The sequence below is a fragment of the Mycteria americana genome, chromosome 7 (assembly GCF_035582795.1).
Source record: "Mycteria americana isolate JAX WOST 10 ecotype Jacksonville Zoo and Gardens chromosome 7, USCA_MyAme_1.0, whole genome shotgun sequence".
Lineage (NCBI taxonomy): Eukaryota > Metazoa > Chordata > Aves > Ciconiiformes > Ciconiidae > Mycteria > Mycteria americana.
In genome coordinates this window covers 39,284,868-39,307,305 of record NC_134371.1, presented here as the reverse complement: position 1 = coordinate 39,307,305, position 22,438 = coordinate 39,284,868, and the positions used below count along the sequence as shown (strand labels likewise).

Here is a 22,438-nt window from a genome sequence, read left to right as displayed (position 1 = left end):
CCCTCCCCCCTTACCACCTTCAGATTCATCACATACAAATGATACAGCTAACCTTTTTCGTCTGGCAGTGATAAAATACTATCACTCGGCAAGGAATCATCCACACCAGTATGAGCCTGCTCTTCAATACTGCTAGTTATCTTTTCACGACGGGAAAGCTTTTTCTCTTTCTCCTTAGAAGATGGAACTGAAGGACTCTCTTGGCGGCTGCTGGTACTACTGTGTTATCAAGAGATTTTTTTTTTTAAATTACTTTGCACATTTCAAAATATTTGTATTACTACTGTACATACCATGATTAACATCCCAGCAATAATCGACATGCAGAGGGTTTGGTTTTGTTTTTAAAATGCAGCTTGGCTACCTCAAAATTCCAAGTCTCATCAAGCTGCTGATTGACAGTGCAACTTATTATTTTTATTCTACCTTAGAATGCAAGTGGTTTGTAGGTATGCACACCCTCTACCTGGCAATGAGTATTGATGATAAACCATTGCAAACATCTCTCTTTACAGTTTTTAAAAGGATGAGCAAGATAGCAATACTGTTTTAAATTAGAACAACTACAGAGGACAAAATCATTCCAGTTGGTCAAGATCAGAGAAGGGCTGCGAGAAACCTCATGGGACCGAATTAGATCAGTTAAGTGAAAAGGAAACAAAAGGCTAAAATCCAGTATTAAACACAGGCAAGATACCGAAAAGTAACACCAGAAATGAGTTAAACCTAAATTTCAGGCACTTCATGTAAGATCTCAAGCCAGTGCAAAGCAGCAGTGAAAACAAAAACCCTAACAAAATGGCCAGATACACAGAAAACAAAGTAGAAAGTAATGCACATTACAGGGTACAGGTCCCTGCACTGCATTTTCAGAACATATGCTTCAGTCTACATTCTAGTCCATTTCAAAAAGACACAGAGCAAAACGAGGACACAAAATGCAAGTATTTAGCACAGGGAAAAAGACTCAGATAAAGAGAGACTTAAAGTGACTTTTAGGTTACAAAGGTGATGCAACAGAAGTATGGAAGTAGGCCACAGCACAGAAATCAGAATAATCTCAGCTCAACAATTTCTGAAGGTATTTCATCCAACCAAAGTCAAGGCCACATCCCAGATCTGAACACCTGCAAGGACAGAGGATCCCACAACCTCCCTACACCCCTATTCCAGTGTTTGACCACTCTCACAGGGAGCATTTTTTTTTTTTCCCAATTATTTTCCCCTTTCCGGAATGTCACCATTGCCTTTTGTCATCTCACCGTGCACCTGCAAGAAGAGTCTAGCCTCCTGTTCCCTAACAACCCGCCTTTAGGATACTGCAACTAGACCCCTGTCCCCTTAGCCTTCTCTTTTCTAAGTTAAGCTAGCTGAGTTCCTTCAGCCTCTCTTTTACATCACGTACTCCAGCCTTCTAACCATCTTGATGGTTCACCACTAGACTTGCGTCAATATGTTAATGTCTTCTCTTTACCGAGGAGCCCAAAACTGGACACTATATTCCAGATACAGTCTCACAAGAGCTGAACAGAGAGGAACAACCATTTCCCTTCACCTGCTTGCTAGACTCTTGCTAATTCAGCTGAATGAAAACGCAGATGTGGAACTCAATTATTCTTAAGTTAGCAAAGAGAAAAGCACACAATTAAAACAAATACAGCGAATTCAAAACTGAAGATACTAAGACACAACATACTATTACACTGTGGACCACAGTGCAGTAGGATTTTTAATTAAAGACAAAGCAAATTCTGGTAGGTATGTAAACCTTCAAGCTCTGGAATATAAGACAGGTTTAACCTGTGGCAGGTTTAATACTGACTTTCCCTCTTTTTAAAAAAAATATGGAAGGAAATATCTTGATATTCCTTTGTACTTTAGTTCTCATGTATAGCAAAAAAACCCTGTGTAATCTAAACTCTTCTTACCTCTGATCATGAACCTTTGATCTTGAGGACTCTGAATAACTGTCAAACATTGGTGAGTATGTCTGTTTTGAGTCACCTGCCTCTTCTTTACCTTGTGACATGGCACCAGACTCGCATTTCCTGAGAAAGGGAAGTGTTTTGGGTAAATCTGTATTGTCTTAAACCAGAGAGTAATACAGTTTTCACAAGCTTTCATCAGTTTACTAGAAGTAGTAACAGCTACAATTTCTGAAAAGATCACTTTAAGCTCAGACTAGTTAAATCATCCCACAAAATATTTAGAGCATCTTTTTCTACCTTTTTATATAGAGCTTCACAGAACCAGTTAATGTCACCTTTGGCATACACTATTAAGGGCATATAGATGGAATCTAAATTCTTCTTAAATGCTCACTCATTATGACATCTTAAAATTTTCTTCAGGAATAGGTGAAGCAAAACCTAACAAATCTTACTTCCCCCTTCCTAAGATGTAAAACGTTAGGCAAAACCTGTTTGTATCAGTTCGGGCTCTCAGTTGTTTCATGAACTCTGAATGATGCTGCCGCTGGTGGTCAAACAAGGTGGTGACTGGAGCAGCTGGAGCGCTGACAGTATCCGAGATCTGTGTTCGTGCTAACTCTGTCATCTGAGTACAATAAAAAACAAAGGAATACAATGCGCTTATCAGCCTCAAAATGTTTTTGAAAGAGAAAGTAGTCACTCACAGGTAATTTACTGATTCACTGAACAATGTGTAAGACATGGTTTTGAGATGGTTTGCAATTACATACGTGTCAATTTTGGTTGTAGGAAGTGCATATTGCTCTGTAAATACATATTCTTTAATTTATGCAGAGTGGAATTATTGATATGAAGTGACAGACATGCAAGATACTACTTAACATATCATTCTAATCAACTTAAGCAAACTCTCACACCAACTCAAACACACTCAGTAGAATGATCCCCACATAATAAAACATTCCAGACTTACCATTACAATTTAAAAAAAAAAAAAAAGAAAAAAAAAAAACAACAAACACCAGAAACAATGTTTTATTTTTAATATGAAAGTGCATCTTGCCGAAAGAGCAAGAAATATTATTTCCATTCCAAAGGAAGGAACAGGTTTAAGTTCCAATATCATGCAAACTGTCAGGTCTAAAATTGGCAGCATTAAATCAACGAATAGTCATAGATTTCTCCTTTTTACGGTATGGCAGTCACTGTGTACCTGACTAGAAATAAGAACTTCTTCAGAAATCACAGCAGAGAATACTGATTTTTAGAAACTGTAGAATTTAGTATTTTTCTTCTTGTTCAAAGGTCTGCCTCTTGCAGAGCAGGGAACGCTGGTTGGTTTCGAAGGTAGGAATAAGCTGTATTTCAATAACTTCCAATACACATACTGAGTTTCTCCATTAATTCTTCAATTAATGTATACATGAGTTGTAATGCATAAAATTTTATAAAAACAAGTGAATGATTTTTTTTTTTAATTGGATTGTCTGTATACATCACCCACTATTTTATCCTTCATTAGTACGACAGTCAACTCTAAGCAAACTTGTATAGTAGCATGCTATATTATCTCTTTTGCATAAGAAACTTATAATTGAAAGCAATGCAGAAAATTAACTCCATTCCTTTATACATAAGAAATTACAGTGTACATCCAAAAATATTCCCAGCACATTGCTGACCAGCATTTCCATTGGTGCATTCCAGTTAAAATAAATGGTTATTCAACTGAATATCAGGAGTCACTTGTGAACGCAGATGGAAAAGCTACTCTGCTAGCCCATCATCAGCGACTAGGTCATCCCCATCAACCTCTCCACTAGCACCTCTTACTCTCAGACTTCAAACTTAAAGCAAGACAAGAGATTAAAACCCTACACCAAATAAAAGCTGTCTCTGTTTCTTCTACCTTGTTTCTTAATTGGTTTCCACCCACTTCACATCTATAAACTACAAAGGTTTCTTTGTCTTTATCCAAGACTTCACTACCTGCTATCAATAACCACTGCATGTATCTCAGATGTCTGAGCTTTTCTGCTCCTTTAACCTAACCCATTCTTGTCTATTCAAAAATGATTTAAACTTCACATATTTGGCAAAGCCCAGAACAAGTACATCAGTATTATTCTGCAGTCCCATTACCTATCATAAAAACAGCCTTGCTGAGCACCAGCATGTGCATAAACTGTGAAGAAACAGTTATGTTCATACCCATCAGTCTTTTGCACTCCATCCCATAATCCTAATCCACAGTCATTGCGATTGCTAAACTATGAAGAAGCAAAAGCATTTTTTGGTTACTGTGTTTCTTATCCATGTGTGAAGCAGCTGCTACATGTTGGGAACAACAAGTATAAAAACTTATAAACTGATATATAAAACTGAAAACTAATAAACATTCTGTATGCCACAAGAAGAATGAAGAGAGACTCAAAAAAAGAAAACTTCAAACTCTGTACCAAGTTAAGAGCTCTGCTGAAGATCCTCCCCCCTCCTTTTTTTATTTGTTGGTCTCCTACCTTCAAAAGTAAGCAAAATTGCAAATTCCCTGCTTTTCTAATTTAATTGGCATATGAAACACATACAGGATCAATCCCTGATGGAGTGCAACTCTTACAAATTAAAGATGTTGTGTTCACTATCATTAATCTCTCCTGGAAGAACAAACTTCTTAACAGTTTATTAACTGGAGGATCATAAGAATAGTGAACAGGGATTTAAGGCTGCTGACTGAGTTCTAAGTAAGGATGCCAGAAAAGCTCCTTTAAAGTCCTATCATTTGTCACATTATGAAGGTGAAGAAGTTGCACTGACACTGAACAGAGAACAACCTAGAGGCAAAAAAGTATTCAAAAATAATACTGAAATCAGAACAGTTTTTTCCTTTCACTCAGGACCTCACCTCACGGATCTGGTGAACTGCATCTGTAGTGAGAAGTACAGTTTCTGCCTGTTTGGCTGCAGCCTTGCATTGGGTCTCTTGTACAGCCTCCTGCCGCGACTGGACCAGATGCTGTAGTGACTCTGCATGGACCTATACAGAAAACACAGCCAGTTCAGTTCTTCAAAATTTTCTGAAGCTATAACTACTACAGTTTTATTTCTCAAAATCTGGGAGGGAAAAGTTTGAAATTGGCCCCTAACAGCTTTTTTCAGCTATATTAAACCCCTTCACCACTTCCATATATTCACAGCTTCAAATTAAGAATACTCGTAGGCACAGATTTACTTACAGCATTTTGCCTCTTACACACTCCACATTTTTTGAAGGGCAGCATTACCTGAGCTGCCTTCTGCCTTGCCTCGTCCAGTTGTCTCTGACTTTCTAAAGCTTCTTGTTCAGCCTTGATTTTCAAAAGAGCTAAGTCTCGTTCATGGCGCTGCTGCTGTGCCTATAGATCAGGAAAACGAGTTTTAATCATGCAAGTCAAATGTAAAGACCTTTTGTGCCTTAGCCACCAGCTGCAACTATCTCTGAAAGATCTAGATCTACTCTGCTGGTGGTGCCTCTTCTGCTAAAGTAAAATTTTCAGCCTACCGACTGACGCTCTCCCTTTTTAAGTAGAGAGTAGACAATGCACCTTCCCCATACTCTTCCACCACAGTGTAGAAAGAAAGAGGATTTAGGAGACCAATTAATTAAAACTAGAACAAGCAATCTTGTCAACATAAGGAAATTTCAACCAAAAATACCCTTTTCATGGAATGAGACAAGTGATCCAGCATGAACAACTACACTGCATGGCATTGGGACCTAACACCAAACCCAGTAAATAATCAAGTTTTTATTTTACTGAAGTACACAACCAAAGCAGTGATTCCAACTAGTGGTATATTAATGACACATACTGTAGAGTCACCAGTTCCTTGGTGTCAACTTAAAATAAGAAAGATAACGGACATTAACCCTAAAAAATGGACATTATCAGAGATGCTCCATCATGCCCATTACGATTTTTCTGCATTGCTAACAAAAGCATAACTTGCCCTAATTTGATTAATTTTCTTGCAAAATAAAACAAAGGAAGGTTAGGACAAGGAAGTATTTTTCCATTACCTTTAGAATCTGAGCCAAAGAAACGCTCTCCTGCTGGGCAAGTGATATGCCTCGTACTCTTTCTACATCTGAAAGCTGTCGCACAGACTCCTCAATGGCACTAAGGTAGTTCAATTCTGCTGACAAACGATGCTGAAGACCAGCAGGGGAGAAGCGCATACACCCTGCAAGATAAGACTTACTAGTCAACTTCCATAGACTTTAGTGCCCCACATCAAAAAATAAAGAAAAAGAAAAAAACCCCAAACCACTGCTCTGGGATTAGTATGGTTTTAACAAAACAACTCACCACTCGCTGAGGCTGCTCCTGCTACAGACCTACTAGTTCCCAGACCAAGGTCGGGGAAGGCTACGTTAGGCTTCATCCCTGATGCTGTACTTCCAGAAAAGCCAGCAGGTGACTTGACTCTTTCTGCTGTACTGCCTATAGAATCAAACTGCAACATTTTTTGAGAACCGGGAGATGGGGAAGAAGTTGGCGTCTTCTGGGATCTTCCCTTGTCTGAGAAACTGACAGTGAAATGAAAAAAGAAAGGAGTCAATACTGTCCTAAGTCCAGCCATTTGATAAGACAGTAAAGCAATAACCTAGTTCTTCCATTTATATACACCAAACTGATCCACGCAAAAGGCACAGTCTTTTATGGTTTGGTTTGCACAGGCTCAGTCTACCTCTAGGAAATGGCCTCATAAGATGGGTTTTGTACCTATATGCCAGTTTAGGGTTAAGTTGCTAGAGCACCCCATTTTTTCTCCAAGTATTAAACCTAGTTAGCACATACAAAAAAAAAATTAACATAGTATCTACATGTTCTACATGGCCAGACAAGCAGTTTCAATGCCTCCTGTTAGGAACCTGGCATGAGAAAGTCAGAATGCGCTCACCTGCATGTGCATTTACATATCTGTTTTGAGAGTCTGAGTGAACAACTCTGTTCTACCCACAGGAAATCAGGGCAATACTTTGATATCAGAATACGATGATCAGTATTTTTAAAAAGTAAACAGGTTACTATCAGCATATGGATGCAACTGAATGTGGTAAGCCACTGCCCTGAGTCTTGATCTCTTTCATCAAAATGCAACGAAATGCTTGAAGGCCAAAACTTGACTTAAAGAGTTAGTAAGATACTAAAGTAACATTTCTTAAGAGAAAGTTAGTCATCTCTTTCCAAACATACAGAAAATGATGCAGACACTTCTTAAATGTACTATTCCAATTTTATTAAGCCAAAAAGGATTAACAGTGGCTGCTTAAATTCCTTAGGAAGACATTCTGCTTTACTTGGCACATCTTAGGAGGTCACAGGATCTTTCAAACCCAATACTGGGTATCAGTGAAAGTCACCAGTATAAGTCAGTACCTCAGAACCATTCTGTACGCACACAGAATGAGTGAACGACCATTCATATTATTTGTTGCTTTTTAGAAAAAGCTACAGTCAAAACTAAGCTCAGTGTATTTCATAACTATCTTCATTGCACAATTAGCAGAAAATAAACTGCATTCATAGGTAGACATACAGAGGATGCAACAGGAAAAACAATTTTTCTCTTCCTCTACGCTCTTTTCTGAGGTGCAGTTCATCTCTCAAAAAGCATCATCTCACAGAGCTAGATAGGCTTATGAGTATTAGCCGCACACAAGCCTAGCCAAAAATGTCTGTGGATCCTACTGAAAAGAGCAAGATGACTGCATAGGTTGACTAGCTATTTTTTTTTCTCCACTTCCTACAGACCACTTGTAGAAATAGAATAAAAAAAATTGTCTTTCAATGCTTAAGGTACTGAACCTGACAGAACACCTATATTGGCCAGTTATCCTTAAAAAAAACAGAGGGGTCATTTAGGGAGGAATCACTGTTTTGTATTTTCTCTTACTACAGTCATCTACTTCAGGCTTTCATACTAAAATACAGGGAAAAAATGTTTTCTACATGCCCATCTTACTAGCATTTGATCATTTCTGTTACTTTCCTTTTGCATATCCAAAGACATAGCCATTTTTGATAACATGCCATAACACTACCAAGCTTAGTTATATTTGCTGTATTTGTAACATATGTTCATGTTACCTCATCAGGGAGTGTCCAGACAAGTTTTCCAGTGTGCTGTCTGTATCTGGGTTCTGCTCATGATCTTTATTAGAAACTCTGCTACTTGATAAGGACTTCTTTGCCTGTTGGGATCCCCACTCTAATTCAGATAGCATTTTATCTTCTTCTACAGGAAAGTGGTGAGAACTTCCATTGAAAGAGGCCAACCCTAAGAAGCAACAACATTGCGAAAAGTTTATGTTTGGTATTCTATGTATATCTTACCATCAAGAGCCCCTAAACAAATAATTGAGAATTTTTTTCCCCATTTAAAGATGCCCTTGAGTTAGAAGTCTGTAAATCCAACAAGCAAGAAATGTAAATTTGGCAGCTTCCTATAGGAGATTAAGTTCTCTTCTGCGTATTGTGTCCACTGACAACAAAACTGTCACTCAGCTTTCATTTCAGCACGCTATTGGTTTAAATAAAGAAAATACACATTTGACTCTTCAATACTGATAATTAGAATAAAGCCTAGCCTTCTTTGGGTAAGCTACAGAATTTTGAAAAAGTAAGAAGCGAGATAACTTGGAATGCTCAATCCTATTTTTCTCATCCTTTTATTGGCTTTAAACCTAGCTTCTTCTTATGTTATCCATTGCTTATATAGTAAGAGTGTACCAAATCTCAAGTTTCTTCATGTTTTTGTAATGTACAAGTTATTGTAGGAGGAAGTGTATTTATCAATTTGTGCACTTATGAAAACTGCCTATGATCCAAAGATGAAGCATATAGGCAAACTTGTTGTCACCTTCATAAATGTGGCCATAACTCCGATTTCTCAGCAGCCTATTGGAATTTCCTCAGTACAGAATCTGAGGACAGTTCTCACATGATATTAAAATTAACTAATCTGTTAGAAGGCTGGGTTAGGAAAGGAAAAACTTTCAATGCTGTTAACAACCTTTCCTATTTAATTGTAGATGACTGTATTTTAAGGTCAGAGGATAATCAGAGTCAAAAAGAATTTGGGAAGGAATCACTGGAGAAATAAATAAATCATCCTATTGGTATTAGATTACAGTTCCAGATATGTAGAAAGACTGCAATTTTCATAACAAGAAAACACTAAAACCGCCTTCAAAAAAAAACCCCTCTGCAGTCACGTACTGCACTTACGTTCCTTTTTCCCTCTCTTTTTAGAGGAAGCAGATGAGCGAGAAGATGCTGCAGACCGTGGTCCAGATGAATGCTGAGAAGCAAGCTCTACAGATCGAGGTTCATGGGGAGACTTCCTACTTGGAACTTCTTCCTGAATGCTTGAGTTACTGCTGCCAGCAACACTGAAAAGGAGCACATTGACAGTGATTAACTAAGGACTTCCAACTCCCACATTACACTGTGCACAAGAAATCTACCACACTTTAAATTAGAGACAGATGGCTAAAACTGCACTAATTAGCCCATCTTGAAAAGCATTGATTTTGAGATTAAAAACTATGACAGCTAAGACACCAGGAAGTTGGACATGATATTGAACATATTGAAACATACTTCCAATAATATGAAACAGTAAAAGATGGGTAACAACCATCCTTTCCAATGCTAACTCTTAAGAGCTATTTGACTACAGACTTGAACAACATATGAATGACTCCAAATATGACTGCATTTTAGATAATCTCTGGGCATACAGATATCATCAACTGACAGAAATATAAGCGATTTTCAATAAAGGATTACAAAAGATTTGCAAAAAAGAGGGTAATTATCATATACTAAATAATACCAACAGAAGACCTATCAAGAAGTTTAATCAGAAAGAAACCATTTTTGCAGCCAACATTTTCAGTGTGCAAAGTGCCTTTTACCTTCCTGTCTTCTGAGGTAAAGTATCACCAGTATAAACACACAAACTTCCCCGAGGTGCCCAAAAGATGTAAATATATCTCATTACAAAAAAGGGGTCTTAGGAAATTCAGGAAGCCACATTAATTCAGTAGTAACATGGATAGTCTAGGATTTACAGTCTTCAAATTTTAGTCTGAACAAAAAGTTTTAAAAGTTCTTACAGACAATTTATGTATCCATTACTAAGCATTACCGAACCCTTACTGAAAGCAATTATAGGCTTTTTACAAAATTTCGAAGTACTGAAGGTATTTTAACACTTTCAAATATCTTTTCTTTTTTCTAAATTACAAAGGCTAACTAATTGAGCATTATAGCAGCCACACAAGTTGGAGAACGAATTTTCACCTGACTACAAAGGGTAAGAACCTTGTCTAAAGCTACCTGCCAGATTAAAGAAGAACAAAAACTAGACAGAGAACAGGAATACTTGACTAATCTTTATGTCTTAACCATGCTGGTTGCTACATTAACTGCAAGGTCCTAAGGAAATACCTCATCACTTTGACTAGTATTACAATACAGCATAACAGAAAAGATATCTATCATATTATGAAACAAATTTTGCATTAACTATTTTCTGTCGAATTCTACATTTTGATTTTTACAAGAAATCTAATACACAATTACCTGAGGTCACGTGCAATCTTTTTGTCTGTTAAAGTGCCACTTCCCTGCGATGAGGCAAAATCATCTTCGTAAGAAACCATGCTCTCTGGAGGGCTCATGGCAGGGAGTAAAGGGCGCAGAAGGGCAGACCCTCCACTTGACCTTTCATCAAACACTAAAGTGTGGACAAAGAAGGGAAAACAGAAAAATGATATCAAATGCAACATGCAAACAGGTAATAAAGCTGCAAAAATTAAAATGCTCCCAACCATGAGTTACAGAGACCTCCTTTCAAATACAAAAACATCAGAACAACAGTATAGGCATCCCATGGCAGTTTTAACACAACATAACGAGCATAGTCTTCCTCTTTTTGTAAATTACTGAATACTCTACTTCATTAACACAGGCCAGCTACAACATTCTTGAAGAGCATAGTGCTTGAGAGTAGAGCCATCTGCAGAAAATTTAAATGCAATCATCTTTAAGGGAAATAAAGCAAGGGAAAAAAGAATAAAGAAAAACCACAAGATAAAAATCAACTTCTCAGAAAACATTCCTCCTCAAGATGAGGAACTCAAGGCAAGAGAAACAGTATTCATAAAATGAAGAATAAATTCGTACAAAAAAATGAAAATCAAATGAAGCACCCTGCATGAGACACTTGTAAAGCATGCCCTAAGACACTAACACTTGAAATGGGCTTGTTTAAGCAAGAGACTTTCCCTACTGATATACCAAAACCTTACCTTCTCAAAATCAAATCTTGTTACAGGAGTTTTAATTGTTGCACTACTTTGAGACATTACTGAGTAAATCATATGAGCAAAGGTGCAAAAGGAAAGTCCACATCATTCATCCACTGAAGTTACATGTTTCTAATAATAAAGTAAAACTATATTATTCTTGTGTAGCAAGAACTCAGGATAGATGCAAGCACTCATGTTTATGCCATGAAGTAAGTGCTGCATAAAGCATGCATTTCATCTTTCTGCCTTAACTGAAACAGGAATGATGTGTTATTACAGATGATCTGGAGTGCATATATAGTAGGAGGATGCATGTTCCAATCCAGAGGGTCTGTTCTCCATGGTGGAGAGAACCATTCCCAAATGGACTCTGGGCAATTTAGATTTAGTATGCCATTTTGGATACAATAAATGTAAACTTTACATTGACAGTTCTGTAACTATGGGTGAACTTAATACATGTAACCCAGCATATGAATTAGTTACCCATCTAGAAATACAGAGCAATCTAATGCAAAAATAATCTTCTTCCAGCCCAAAACTGGGGTTTTTTTCAATTCTTTTTTTCCTTAGGCAAGAAGGCAAAAGAAGGGGGGGGGGAATAATTTACCATCCAGAAGTAAAGTGAGAAAGCCTTACACAGATTCATGTTGAGACATCTAAAAGCACATTGCTTACCTGTGAAGTATAAAGTGTAAGGAGTGGTAAGACTGGGAAAATAGTAATTCACAAGAGCTTTGAGAAATTTTTACCTTTTCCATGAAACTGATAACTTTTCGCAAAGATGTTGATGACACTGTGCGGACTTCCCTTTGCCAGTTCCTCCCATGGCCCCTTGCTGTGTGCGCCACTTGTCTGAGTGAAAAGTGGCAAATACTTCTCAGCTTCTTTCTGAAACTCCTTTATGGGCTCAAAAGCATTTCTCTCCCGAATGCAAAAATCCTTCTCTTTTAATGTGTCCAGCATCTTCAGTGGCAACTGTTTGTGCTGGCCTCCTTCCTCTTCAGAGAGACTTCCGTCACTCAGGAGAGGCCCTTCACTGATGGAGTCGATGCTGGACTCATGAGGAATTACAGCTTTGTTCAGAGCATAAGCCTGGTTTTCATGCCCTGGGGAGTCAGTCTGTCTCTTAGATAAACGTCCCAGTATCCCCTCATGCCTGTTAGCAGCGGGGGACCTCATTCCAAGGCTGACTGCAGCAGTATGAGGCCTGATCATCTCAGGGAGCTTTTTAAATTCACTAAGGTTGCCTACCCCAGGAAGACTGTCATCAAAGGCTGTATGAGACACACAGGTACCCAACATTTTTTGAATTCTGGCCGAAAAAGCATCTTCATTTTCCTCTCTCACTGGAGGACTCACAGCCTTTGCCCACCGCCCATCATCCTGGTTTTCTTGCATAAATTCATGGTCTGAGTTCCACATGGTACCATAATTGATACCAGCCCCAGCCAACTTTTTGGCTTCACTTTCAATCCTGCTAGAAAGAGAAGCAGCTGTAGCTTTCAAAGCTTCAATCCGATCTAATTTGCTCTTATATTGGTTAGCAGTAGGTTTTACTAAGAGATTTTGCTGTGCAGCAGGTGAATTCAGGTACGGCTGAGGCATCAAGGTCAGCGATCCCACAGGTGCAGCATGGCTCCTCCTGCCTGCCAACATCACGTCACACTCCTTTGACAAAAGGTCCATCTGCTCCAGGCTCCAGTGTTGGGAGCAAGGGCCTCCACTTGAGCCCATGAGAGCTTGTGGGTGAGAGAGCTGGACTCTTGGGCTCAACCTGTCTGGCTGTACCCATGGAGGCTCCATCAAATCGCTCCTGAAATGAAAAGTCAACACTGAAGTTGATGACTTATACAAGCACTGTTGTTTTAGTCTAAAAGTATCATTGCCACAAATTCGTTTTTCAGGAAGAAATACTTTTCGGTGGAATCAGAGGGGTAGGGAATGGGACAGTAAACAGCTACAGAATGTTTTTTAAAAACAACAAACAAAACACAAACAACACAGCACCTTCCAAATTTGAAATGCCGTTTATGGTGTACTGTGTGTTTTAGAGTTGTAACAAGCTGAGCGTTTTCATCATCATCAGTAAGTCTTTTCCAAAAGTTTCCTGACTTCAAAAGGGAGGAAACTTTTTTTTTCTTCCTTGGAATTTCTTAGCCTCAGCCTTCCCCCTCCAGTTGAACCCAGCCCATGTTTCACTGGAGCTGTCACTCAGGGTAGGCATGAATAACACTTAGAGAAAAGGAGGACTGGAAATACAAGGATGTTTAAAGTTTTGTAAGACACCTTTTTTATTTCCAGATAGCTCCCATTTGCATGACAGGAGCTCTGTAGAGACCTTCCTTCGCTAATATCACTTGCACATATTCTGAATACTAGGAAACCTGGAAAGTCCCTCACAAAAAATGCTTTTCTGCTTACTATGAGATGCTTACTCTCCAAATAATTTACGCAGCCCTTTAAGTCTCATCTCTCCCCTACTATTAGTACTTACATTTTTTCCTTACGATGTTACACTAACAATATTTACTACCATATGGTTTAGCAGCCTATTCTATACACTGTACCACATAGCATTCCTAGTGCTTCCTTGAACTCTTCCAGAAAGGAAACAGGTCTCAATGAATTTACAAAGTCAGTGTGGATTTGACCAAGTTAAGGGGCAGATAATGAAGCAAGTATATATTTAAGAAGCAGATATTCATTATGTAATTAAAAATGAAGACACACTTGCACAACAGGGATATTAAGGATATGCAAGAAACTTTATGATTTTTAGTTGCTTATATTTAAGTGTTTGGTTAGGCACCTTGACTTACAGTAAGAAAAACTTTGATAATACACCGAACAATTAAAAATGGGGAAAGCAGCATGAAAGGAAATAGGGAAAGGCTAGTTCCAAGCAGAATAGAGGTTTTTGGTACTTTAGAGACAGTAACTAAAGGCTTGAATCTAAGACAATAGATTAAATAGAAACATTGAACCAATCAAATAAGAAAAATCAACAGACGTATTCATATGATCAGCTTCTCTTGCCTGATGGCAATGGCAGAGGAAATATAGTCTCCCAATATGAAATGCACATCCCCTCGATGTCAGCAAAAGATTAACAGCAACCACCATTCATTTTATTTATTTACAGACTCACTAAATACCCATAGCCAAAATTTTCATATGCTTTCCTGCATCAGCTTCCTCTTTACTGTGAGGAAACGTTGTAATTGCCATAAAGACAATTACTCTCACTAGAACATGAACTTAAGAGCCTTGTCTATTTTCACCTCTCAGAGATGAAAACGAGAATATTTTCCTCTCTCTCAAAAGGCCCACAATGGCTCACCTCAGTAGCGGCTGCTGTGGTTCTGAAAGCGACATGTCACTACTTGAAGATGCACTAGGAGGACGTTCTTGAGCCTTGTTTTCTTTGTCGGATTCCCCAGATGGTTGATAACCAGGTCTGGGCTAGAAATAAAGACAACCAGAAAAATGCATTTTCAAAAGTCTGCAGGAGTTTAGAAGCTCTTGTCTTATTAAAATTGAACAGGCTTGCGTTTCTCAGTGTAGTATCACATCTTTCCTACCACACAGAGACTTAAAAACACAAGACATTTATGTTCTCGTCTCAGCAGACTGTACTGGGAAAAAAGCTTTGCTCACACACTGAACTAGTTCAGCCAAACACATCAAATTGATATTAGTCTTTTACCATGTATTAATCTTCTTTCATATTCAGTTTCTGATTAGCAAACTTATTTAACTCACTGCTGCTGAAGTTTGTCCACTGATTGAAAGCAACTTCAGACAAAGCTCTTCAATTCACGGTTTGACTGATGTTTACAGTTTTCTTAAGAGCCAACCTTGATAGCTGCTGTTAGCTAATATCCACAATTGTGCTTCTGTTTATAATAAAGATGATTTCTATTCACCTTTCTAGTAAGCCTTGCTGTGCCAAAAAGCAGCCACCAGCAAGGAGGCTCCAGATCAAAACCACTACGTTTAAGCAAAAGCTACGCAGTTTTCTTTGTATCCTTTTTCTTAACTGATAACCAGACCAGGACAACTCATGACCTTCCTAAACATATGACCTCCTATTCCTGCAAACAACTACAACACATTAAGTTAGTGAATCAGCTATACCTGTGTTTCCTGCACCGTAGGCAGCTGAGGTGGCTCTTCTAAAAATGTACGTTCCAGCAATAGTTTAGAATAGGTTTCCTGTAACCGTTTGGCTGCTGAAGGCTCAGGAGGAGGCACATTCTTCACTTTAGTAAAAGCCTCCTTCTGCTTTCTGTAGAGCTCTTGGAGCCTTTTGTTCTTCTGTTCTGTTGCCTCCTTTTGTGCTTTCTTCTCTTCATTCTGCTTCTTCTTCCTTTCCTCTTGCTGCCTGATGATGTACTGACGAACCTCATCTGTATCATAGTGACGTTTCTTAGAGATCACCTGAGGCTCCTCACTGGCAGCTATCTTGTCCGGTTTCCTTTTGGTTGGGCTGTGGCTCCTGGCATTTTGAGTAGGCAAAACAGATTTCTGATTCTGCTTTTCCACATCTTTCTCTTGCTTTGTACTCATGGAATCCAACTGCAAGTCATCGAGAATTCCACGTATCTCCACAGGCAGGAAGTCCTTATTTACAGAGGCATGATCTTCTTGATTATCATCTGGAAGAGCAGCTTCCAGTTTCTTCAGGTTATTCTCAGACCGTGCTTTACTTCTTGACCTTTCAGAACTTCTTGAAGAGGTTTTACAGGTAACATCCAGTCTAGAATCTGAACCTGTCCTTCCAATACAGCCTGCTAAAGAATAAGACTTGTCAAATATTTCAGGTAAAAATCACATTTGGGAAATTACATGCCATCAGTGAAACAGCTGCAAAACTGTGGATGAAGGAGGAGTGCAGATCTCATTGTAAACATGCTTTTGCTTCATTCAGTGCCATAGTCTGAATATAGCAGCCTTTGCTTAGACTGTGCTCACACCCTTTATACTCTTACCAGCCTCACCACCTCACAGGTGTAAGCAGCACAGCAGCTACCAGTGTCCCTTACTTGCCCTGTCTGAGATTCTGGATGAATTCTGAAAAGGGCTGGTGGAGGAATCAATGAAGATTTATGATGCACATAGATGACATTATATAGTATCTGGGAGAACCACAATTCCTGTAAAACAGGGATGCCCAACCATAGCTTATGTATTATATGCAGCACATCTGGAAAATTCATCTGGCCTGTGTACCACTGCTAGCCATTCCTTTCCCCACTAGCTTCAAGATGCAAAGACGGATGGCAGGTGATCCATCTTTTTGGTTGCAACCTATTTCCCGTCTTTTCCAGAGCTCCTGAGCACCTTCACAGCATGTACTGCCGCTCAAGTCACATGTGCAGGGCAGTCTTCCCATGACACCAAGGAAAGTTCATAATCCACCCAGGAAGAGAGGTTATGCATCCCAACCATGGATGCGAGCAAAATTCTCCCCCCTCAAATCCCAGGTTAAAAATAGGAATTATTTTAATAAGAAACTGATTACATTCCATCTCAGAAGTCTGCTTTATTTTGCAGACATGCACTGTTATATAATAAATTAAGTAAAATGAAAAAAGTCCAGTGATAAAAGTACAACTTACCAGACTTGGCAGCTCGCTCTCGTCCTGTTCTGTCACTAGATACAGCTCTTCTGTCCTGTTCTATTCTGGGAGCTGGACCCAGTATCTTTTTTACTAGCTTTTGTCCCTCCCGCCAGGAGGATGCACTTATTACATGGTTTCCACCTGAACAATAAGTAATAAATAAAAGTTAAGCACTAGATGGATTTTCCAACGTATCAAAAAGAAGCATTTATCACAACCATTAATCATTTCTATACCATTTAGTTCTGCATAAGTGGTACGGCTGCAGTTACACCAAACAGTCATAACAGTGATGCACCATGAAGACACTCAACAGCTGAATCACCTAACTACCAGTGCTTCATGCCCACACATAACACAATGTAAAAATCAAAAACATACTGTAGCACATTAAAGCCCTACAAAAATTGATTTAAAAAAGAAAAAAGGGTTATACAGGTCTAAAACGTATAAGCAAACGTTACTGGGGAGAGGGGAAATATTTGTGGAGGACTGAGAAGAAGCTGTTCATCTCCACTTAAATAAGGAAAATAAGAAAAAAGATAAAAGGATCTAAAATGTTGTAATAAGGACAAAAATAAAAGTGGGAGATTAAAAACGATTCACCTTCATATTAAAAGAATATTAGCTGATATTCTAGGAAAAAAAAAGCACTTTAGCAGTTTTTACAGGTAATTAATTGTTGAGATAGGTGTCTTGTGAGGATGTTAAAAAATACTGAGCAGCAGTTGTTCTACGCCAATGCTAACTCACTGTCCTCCAGCTGGGATTTCTGTACCATGACTGAAAATAGTTCAGATAAACCCTATTAGTTGATACTTAATTCAAGAACAGACTGCCTTGCAGGTGACAGAAACCCAGTCAAAATGTTATTATTTTATCATCCTACATACAATTAAATGATAAAAACTGGATACAGTGGCATCTTTACCTAATATTGGTTAGATTTATCGGCTAGGTTTATTCAAGTCACCTTTCATCCCACTAACTTCAAATATTATTAATCATTTTTTTGAAATAATGACCTTAAAGAGCTTTGGAGAAAAGCATCATATATAAAAGAAAAGTATTAATAACCTAATTCAGACCATTTAGCAGTATTTTATTGCTAGAAAAGTACCTAGCTTGAATACATAATTTGCAGTTGATTTCTAACCATTCAATTTCAGGTTCTACCTCTGACAGCACTGCCTAAACAAACCCAGACACTGCAGCATGAAAACAACATAGCCAAACAAAAAGGGATTGCACTCTGAGCCCACCAGGACTTTGAAGACCCAGTACCAAAGCAATTTCAAGTGAAATCCAGGACAGCAGACCAATAGTGTTTTGGCAATCCCAGTCCTCAGTTCCCACCTCCCCCTTTCTTTTCTTTTTGTTATTTTAAACCAGAAGGAGGAAACCTGTTCAGTCAGAAGTCTGTAGCCCACTATTCATTCATTTACTAACAGTAATCCTTGCTTGCATTGTAAGTTATCCAAGTATTTTATAAATCTGTCACTTGAAACATGTCACTACAAGCCTATTTGAAGCAGACGTATCAGCCAAAGGGGTTCTCTTGCTGAACTCACTGTTCTCAATTACTTCTGTGTGCATTTAAAAATGCAGTGTAAAGTCTCATCTTCCATTTCAAGTCAGCTGTTTGAACTAAAACATGCTAACGGAGCAGAACATGAGCTGTGGGTATTTATAGCCTTGGCTATGTTAAGCAGTTTCTTATTTCTATGACTGGAGGAGGACGGACCATCACGGATATGCCACTTAGATCTGGTTCTTATCTTGTAGGAATTTCAGGCCATCATTCTCCTCACATTTAATCCATTACAGAGAATAACCATTGCCATTAAAACTTGCAGCAATCTCTGTGCTCCTCCCTCCCTTGGAACTGTCACAAATAGGTAAGTTAGTTTAGTATAGTTCCTTAAGCATGAATTGATCAGCATAGGAAAGGGCAAATCCATACTTATCACTTACTTTTAAGTATCAGCATTCATTACCACAAAATATTCACATGCAGCTTCATGATTTACGGCATGCAGAAGCACATATTCACTCTCTAAAACCCCTTTGTAATAATTTTTTAAAGCAGCTTTTTTTCTTCAAAGTGTTTACCGATTACAGGTCACCATATGTAAGGAGAAATATAAAACCCTAAAAGGTGCAAGAGATGCCTAACCTCACATGTATTTAAAGAAAAAAAAATTGCTCTGTAGTGTGATTGCAGTCATAACTACTTACTTTGTATGAAAATTAAAACCAAATACAAAGCAGATGTGGAAGTCTTCCTAATTCTTTTGGTACACACAATATCAAAGATCAACATTACTGGAAAACTAAGAAGCACTGACAGAATTCCACATGTAGTTAATTTCATTTTCTACTATAAGGCACTGCTCTACAGTAACCTGCTCACATCATCTTCTCTAAATACTTTAATTTTATCTAATAGACAGTGGAAATGTCAGTCAATGGTGAAAATAAAAAAATCTTAATTGGTAAAAGAAATAAACATTCCTTTATAAATATCAAGATTTGTAAGACTTGTCAGGGAATGTGTTTTCACATTCTTTCACTAACTGAAAAAGCCAGGAATGGGTCAAGCCAGAACTGAAGGTGCAGGACAGTAACAACTTGACACAGGACATAGAAGAACAACAGCCTGAGAAGAGCCAGAAGGACATCCTGTTCTCTGCTTCCCCGTTGAGAAATCATACAAGAGAACAGCTTTCACTGCAGCCCCTCCTCACAGAGGAGGGCAACTCAGCAAGTCCTGCTGGCACTGATTTTAATATCATCTCCATTCCTCCTCTCAGCATTATTCACTGAGCTGTAGGTCAGGCACTAACCAGCTTCAACACAAGCAAAACAGAAGCAGGATCCAGAACAGAGCCATTGCTACTTTTTGTCTGTGTTGGCCTGACAGATACCTAAGGATACCCCCCACACACCAAGAAACACACACTCTTCAGCAGTTTCCATAAGGTGCATACAGCAAGTGGAAAGGCAGAAAATTAAAACAAACCAAAAAAAGCACACACAGCCAGCCAACCAACAAAAACATACACATCCCCAATGAAGCATACAGTCTACAAACACGCTACAACAGCATTGTTGCACATCTGAGAAGACTTTGAAAGCAATACGCTTTAATTTTTCTTTATCTTGAGAAAAAACTCATCTCTGAAGGACATGTGACAGTCTTCCATCTACAGTAGAGCTAGTCACCTTGTTTGGACTCTGGACTTGACAACCGGGTCAGTTTTTGCACTTTCCGCACTGGTCTGGTTGCTTTTTTATCTTTGTTTCTCTCACTAGGTTTTCCTTTCACTGTTGAATCCTCTAAAAACAAACAGAAGCTGTCAAGTGATATCCCACAGGAAAGCACATAGAATAACAATCTTACTTCAACATTTACCTTGAAAAACCAGAACTCAGAGAAACACAATAAAATCCACTGACTCTCCCAGGTTAAATATTGAGATCAATTACTCCTAGTCCAGCATTTTAAAATCCTCATAGCATGAAAATTTTGAATCAAGTGCTGTTTACCTACACACCAGAACGCAGCGAAGCCAAAGCAACATCATAATAGATCTTTACAAAGTTAATTTTCAATTTTAAAAGAAATGTTGACAGTTTGACAGGAATAATTGTTGGTTCTCTTCTACGATAGATATTACATTTCACAGTATTAATGTTCCACAAGAACACGGAGTTCCTTTACTCCTGAAACACACAGGCTGCTGCTTCCACATTAACACGTGACAGCACACTCACTCATTGCCTCCATGCTGGAGCATGAAAGACAGGATACCTGTGCGCTCTACTTTCTGCAAAACTTGTTGCAGAATTCACCCAGTGATGCAGAACCATTCTGTATCCCCTAAGTCCTCATTCACAGCACAATTAGGTTTTAGGCTTTAGAGATGCCAGGAACACTTACCAAAGATAAAGTAGTATTTTACCATGTTTTCACAATAGGGCAAAGAACAAAAAGGAAACCTGAGATGTGGCTCAATCACCACCCCCCTGAGTGGGCTTCCCACCTGCCTAAGGTACAAAGCAGAGACAAGCATTGCTCAAGAAGGACAGGCAAGCTGTATATTCAGTCTCAGCAGTCTACACTGGACATTTTCAAAGATTTGTTAAAGCACTTTAGTTTACATGCCTTGAAGATGCTCTTTTCTTAATCCCAAAAGTGAACTGTAGATAAGGAACTCCATGGCCACTATTACCACTGTTTTCCTGTTCCTCTTCTCTAAAGAATGTGATCAGACAACCTAAAACAACCAGGATGCAACCTCCTCCACAGATAGATCTGAAGCTTTACTTAGATGCCAATACTAACTTTTACAGCCCCTAATTTCATCTAAATCCACTCTGACGGATGCCCATAGGAAGTATCAGAGACAGAACAACAGGTCATATTAAAGGATGTGGGAATGGAATTTTAAGTCTTTCTCCCCCTTAATATCCTTTCCTTACAAATTTTCCAGTCGTCTTTGAGGCTGACAACAAGCGCAGGGAAGACAGAATCAATGCATCAAGTACCAGAGGCCTCAGTGACTGCATTTGCAGATCCAGCTTGCCTCACCTCTTTCAGTGACAAACAGTTCCTTCCTGATACCAGGAATCTGCAGGCCGCTTCCCACTCACTCTATTCATATTACAGTGATTTTGTTCTAGTAAAGCCAATCCTGAACGTCTTTAAGACAGAATTACTGGAAGCTTGGGGTCCATACACTATCCTTTAGCCTAACTGCTAAACCAAGATAAAGACATTCTGTATGGTCTACACTTACATGTAAAAACCTCATTGCAGGAAAGAACAATGCTTCTGTAGATATTAGAGATCTTATAGCTTATTTTAGCACTAGAGAGCATGGAACAGTTTTGATACAACTGACTGTACACACCCAAAACTCCACATGCTGTAACTTTAATACAGAATTAACACATGAATAGATAATCTGACAACCTAAAAATACATTTAAGAGTATATATTATGTGCAGCACCAGCATTTGATTACTTGGAATCAGCTATTCAATATAATCCTTTCAGGTCAGAAAGGAGACACGTTCCACGACAGCTGTTCTACGCAGGGCATCAGGACAGGTGTATGGCTGAACATACACACGGCTCTGTCCTTTTGTAGACAGAAGCCCACTGAACACATGATCAAAATGCCTTTTTAACTGGACCTCTTCAATGAAACTTTTCAAAAATTTGGATTTCTGTAGAGACCTCATGAATCATTGATATTATGCTTGTCAAAACTAAAAAAAAAAAAAAAAAAAAAAATGCTAGCATAGATGAAAAGTCTTCAGAGATTTAGCATTAAATGCATGGACTGATGCTGAAGAGTATCTGCAAAACAATTTTATTGAAAAGCAGCCGCTGTCCTTTCTGAACTTTTTTTTTTAATTATTCCAGAAAAATTCCTCAGTGTCTTGTCAAGCTGTACAAGTAAAAGAATCTAATAATTTTCATATCAGCCAATATACTATCAGCATACAAA

The 22,438-nt window shown here is 38.5% G+C and overlaps 1 protein-coding gene across 6 annotated transcripts in view; it reads right to left on the bottom strand.

The window, feature by feature from the left end:
• Positions 1-22,438, bottom strand: part of CEP350 (centrosomal protein 350) — a 77,659-nt gene that overhangs the window by 34,876 nt on the left and 20,345 nt on the right. For 3 of the 6 annotated variants that reach the window (XM_075507951.1, XM_075507950.1, XM_075507953.1), the window contains exons 8-22: positions 20,145-20,258; positions 16,917-17,060; positions 15,433-16,088; positions 14,636-14,757; positions 12,045-13,108; positions 10,565-10,718; positions 9,203-9,366; positions 8,063-8,252; positions 6,278-6,498; positions 5,989-6,152; positions 5,165-5,323; positions 4,834-4,965; positions 2,420-2,556; positions 1,929-2,048; positions 53-219 (exon numbers count right to left, since the gene is read on the bottom strand). In XM_075507951.1, the coding sequence (XP_075364066.1) occupies positions 53-219; positions 1,929-2,048; positions 2,420-2,556; positions 4,834-4,965; positions 5,165-5,323; positions 5,989-6,152; positions 6,278-6,498; positions 8,063-8,252; positions 9,203-9,366; positions 10,565-10,718; positions 12,045-13,108; positions 14,636-14,757; positions 15,433-16,088; positions 16,917-17,060; positions 20,145-20,258 (3,708 nt within the window). The remainder of the gene's footprint in view (positions 1-52; positions 220-1,928; positions 2,049-2,419; positions 2,557-4,833; positions 4,966-5,164; positions 5,324-5,988; positions 6,153-6,277; positions 6,499-8,062; positions 8,253-9,202; positions 9,367-10,564; positions 10,719-12,044; positions 13,109-14,635; positions 14,758-15,432; positions 16,089-16,916; positions 17,061-20,144; positions 20,259-22,438) is intronic. The other 3 variants (XM_075507954.1, XM_075507952.1, XM_075507955.1) reach the window with 3 other exon arrangements.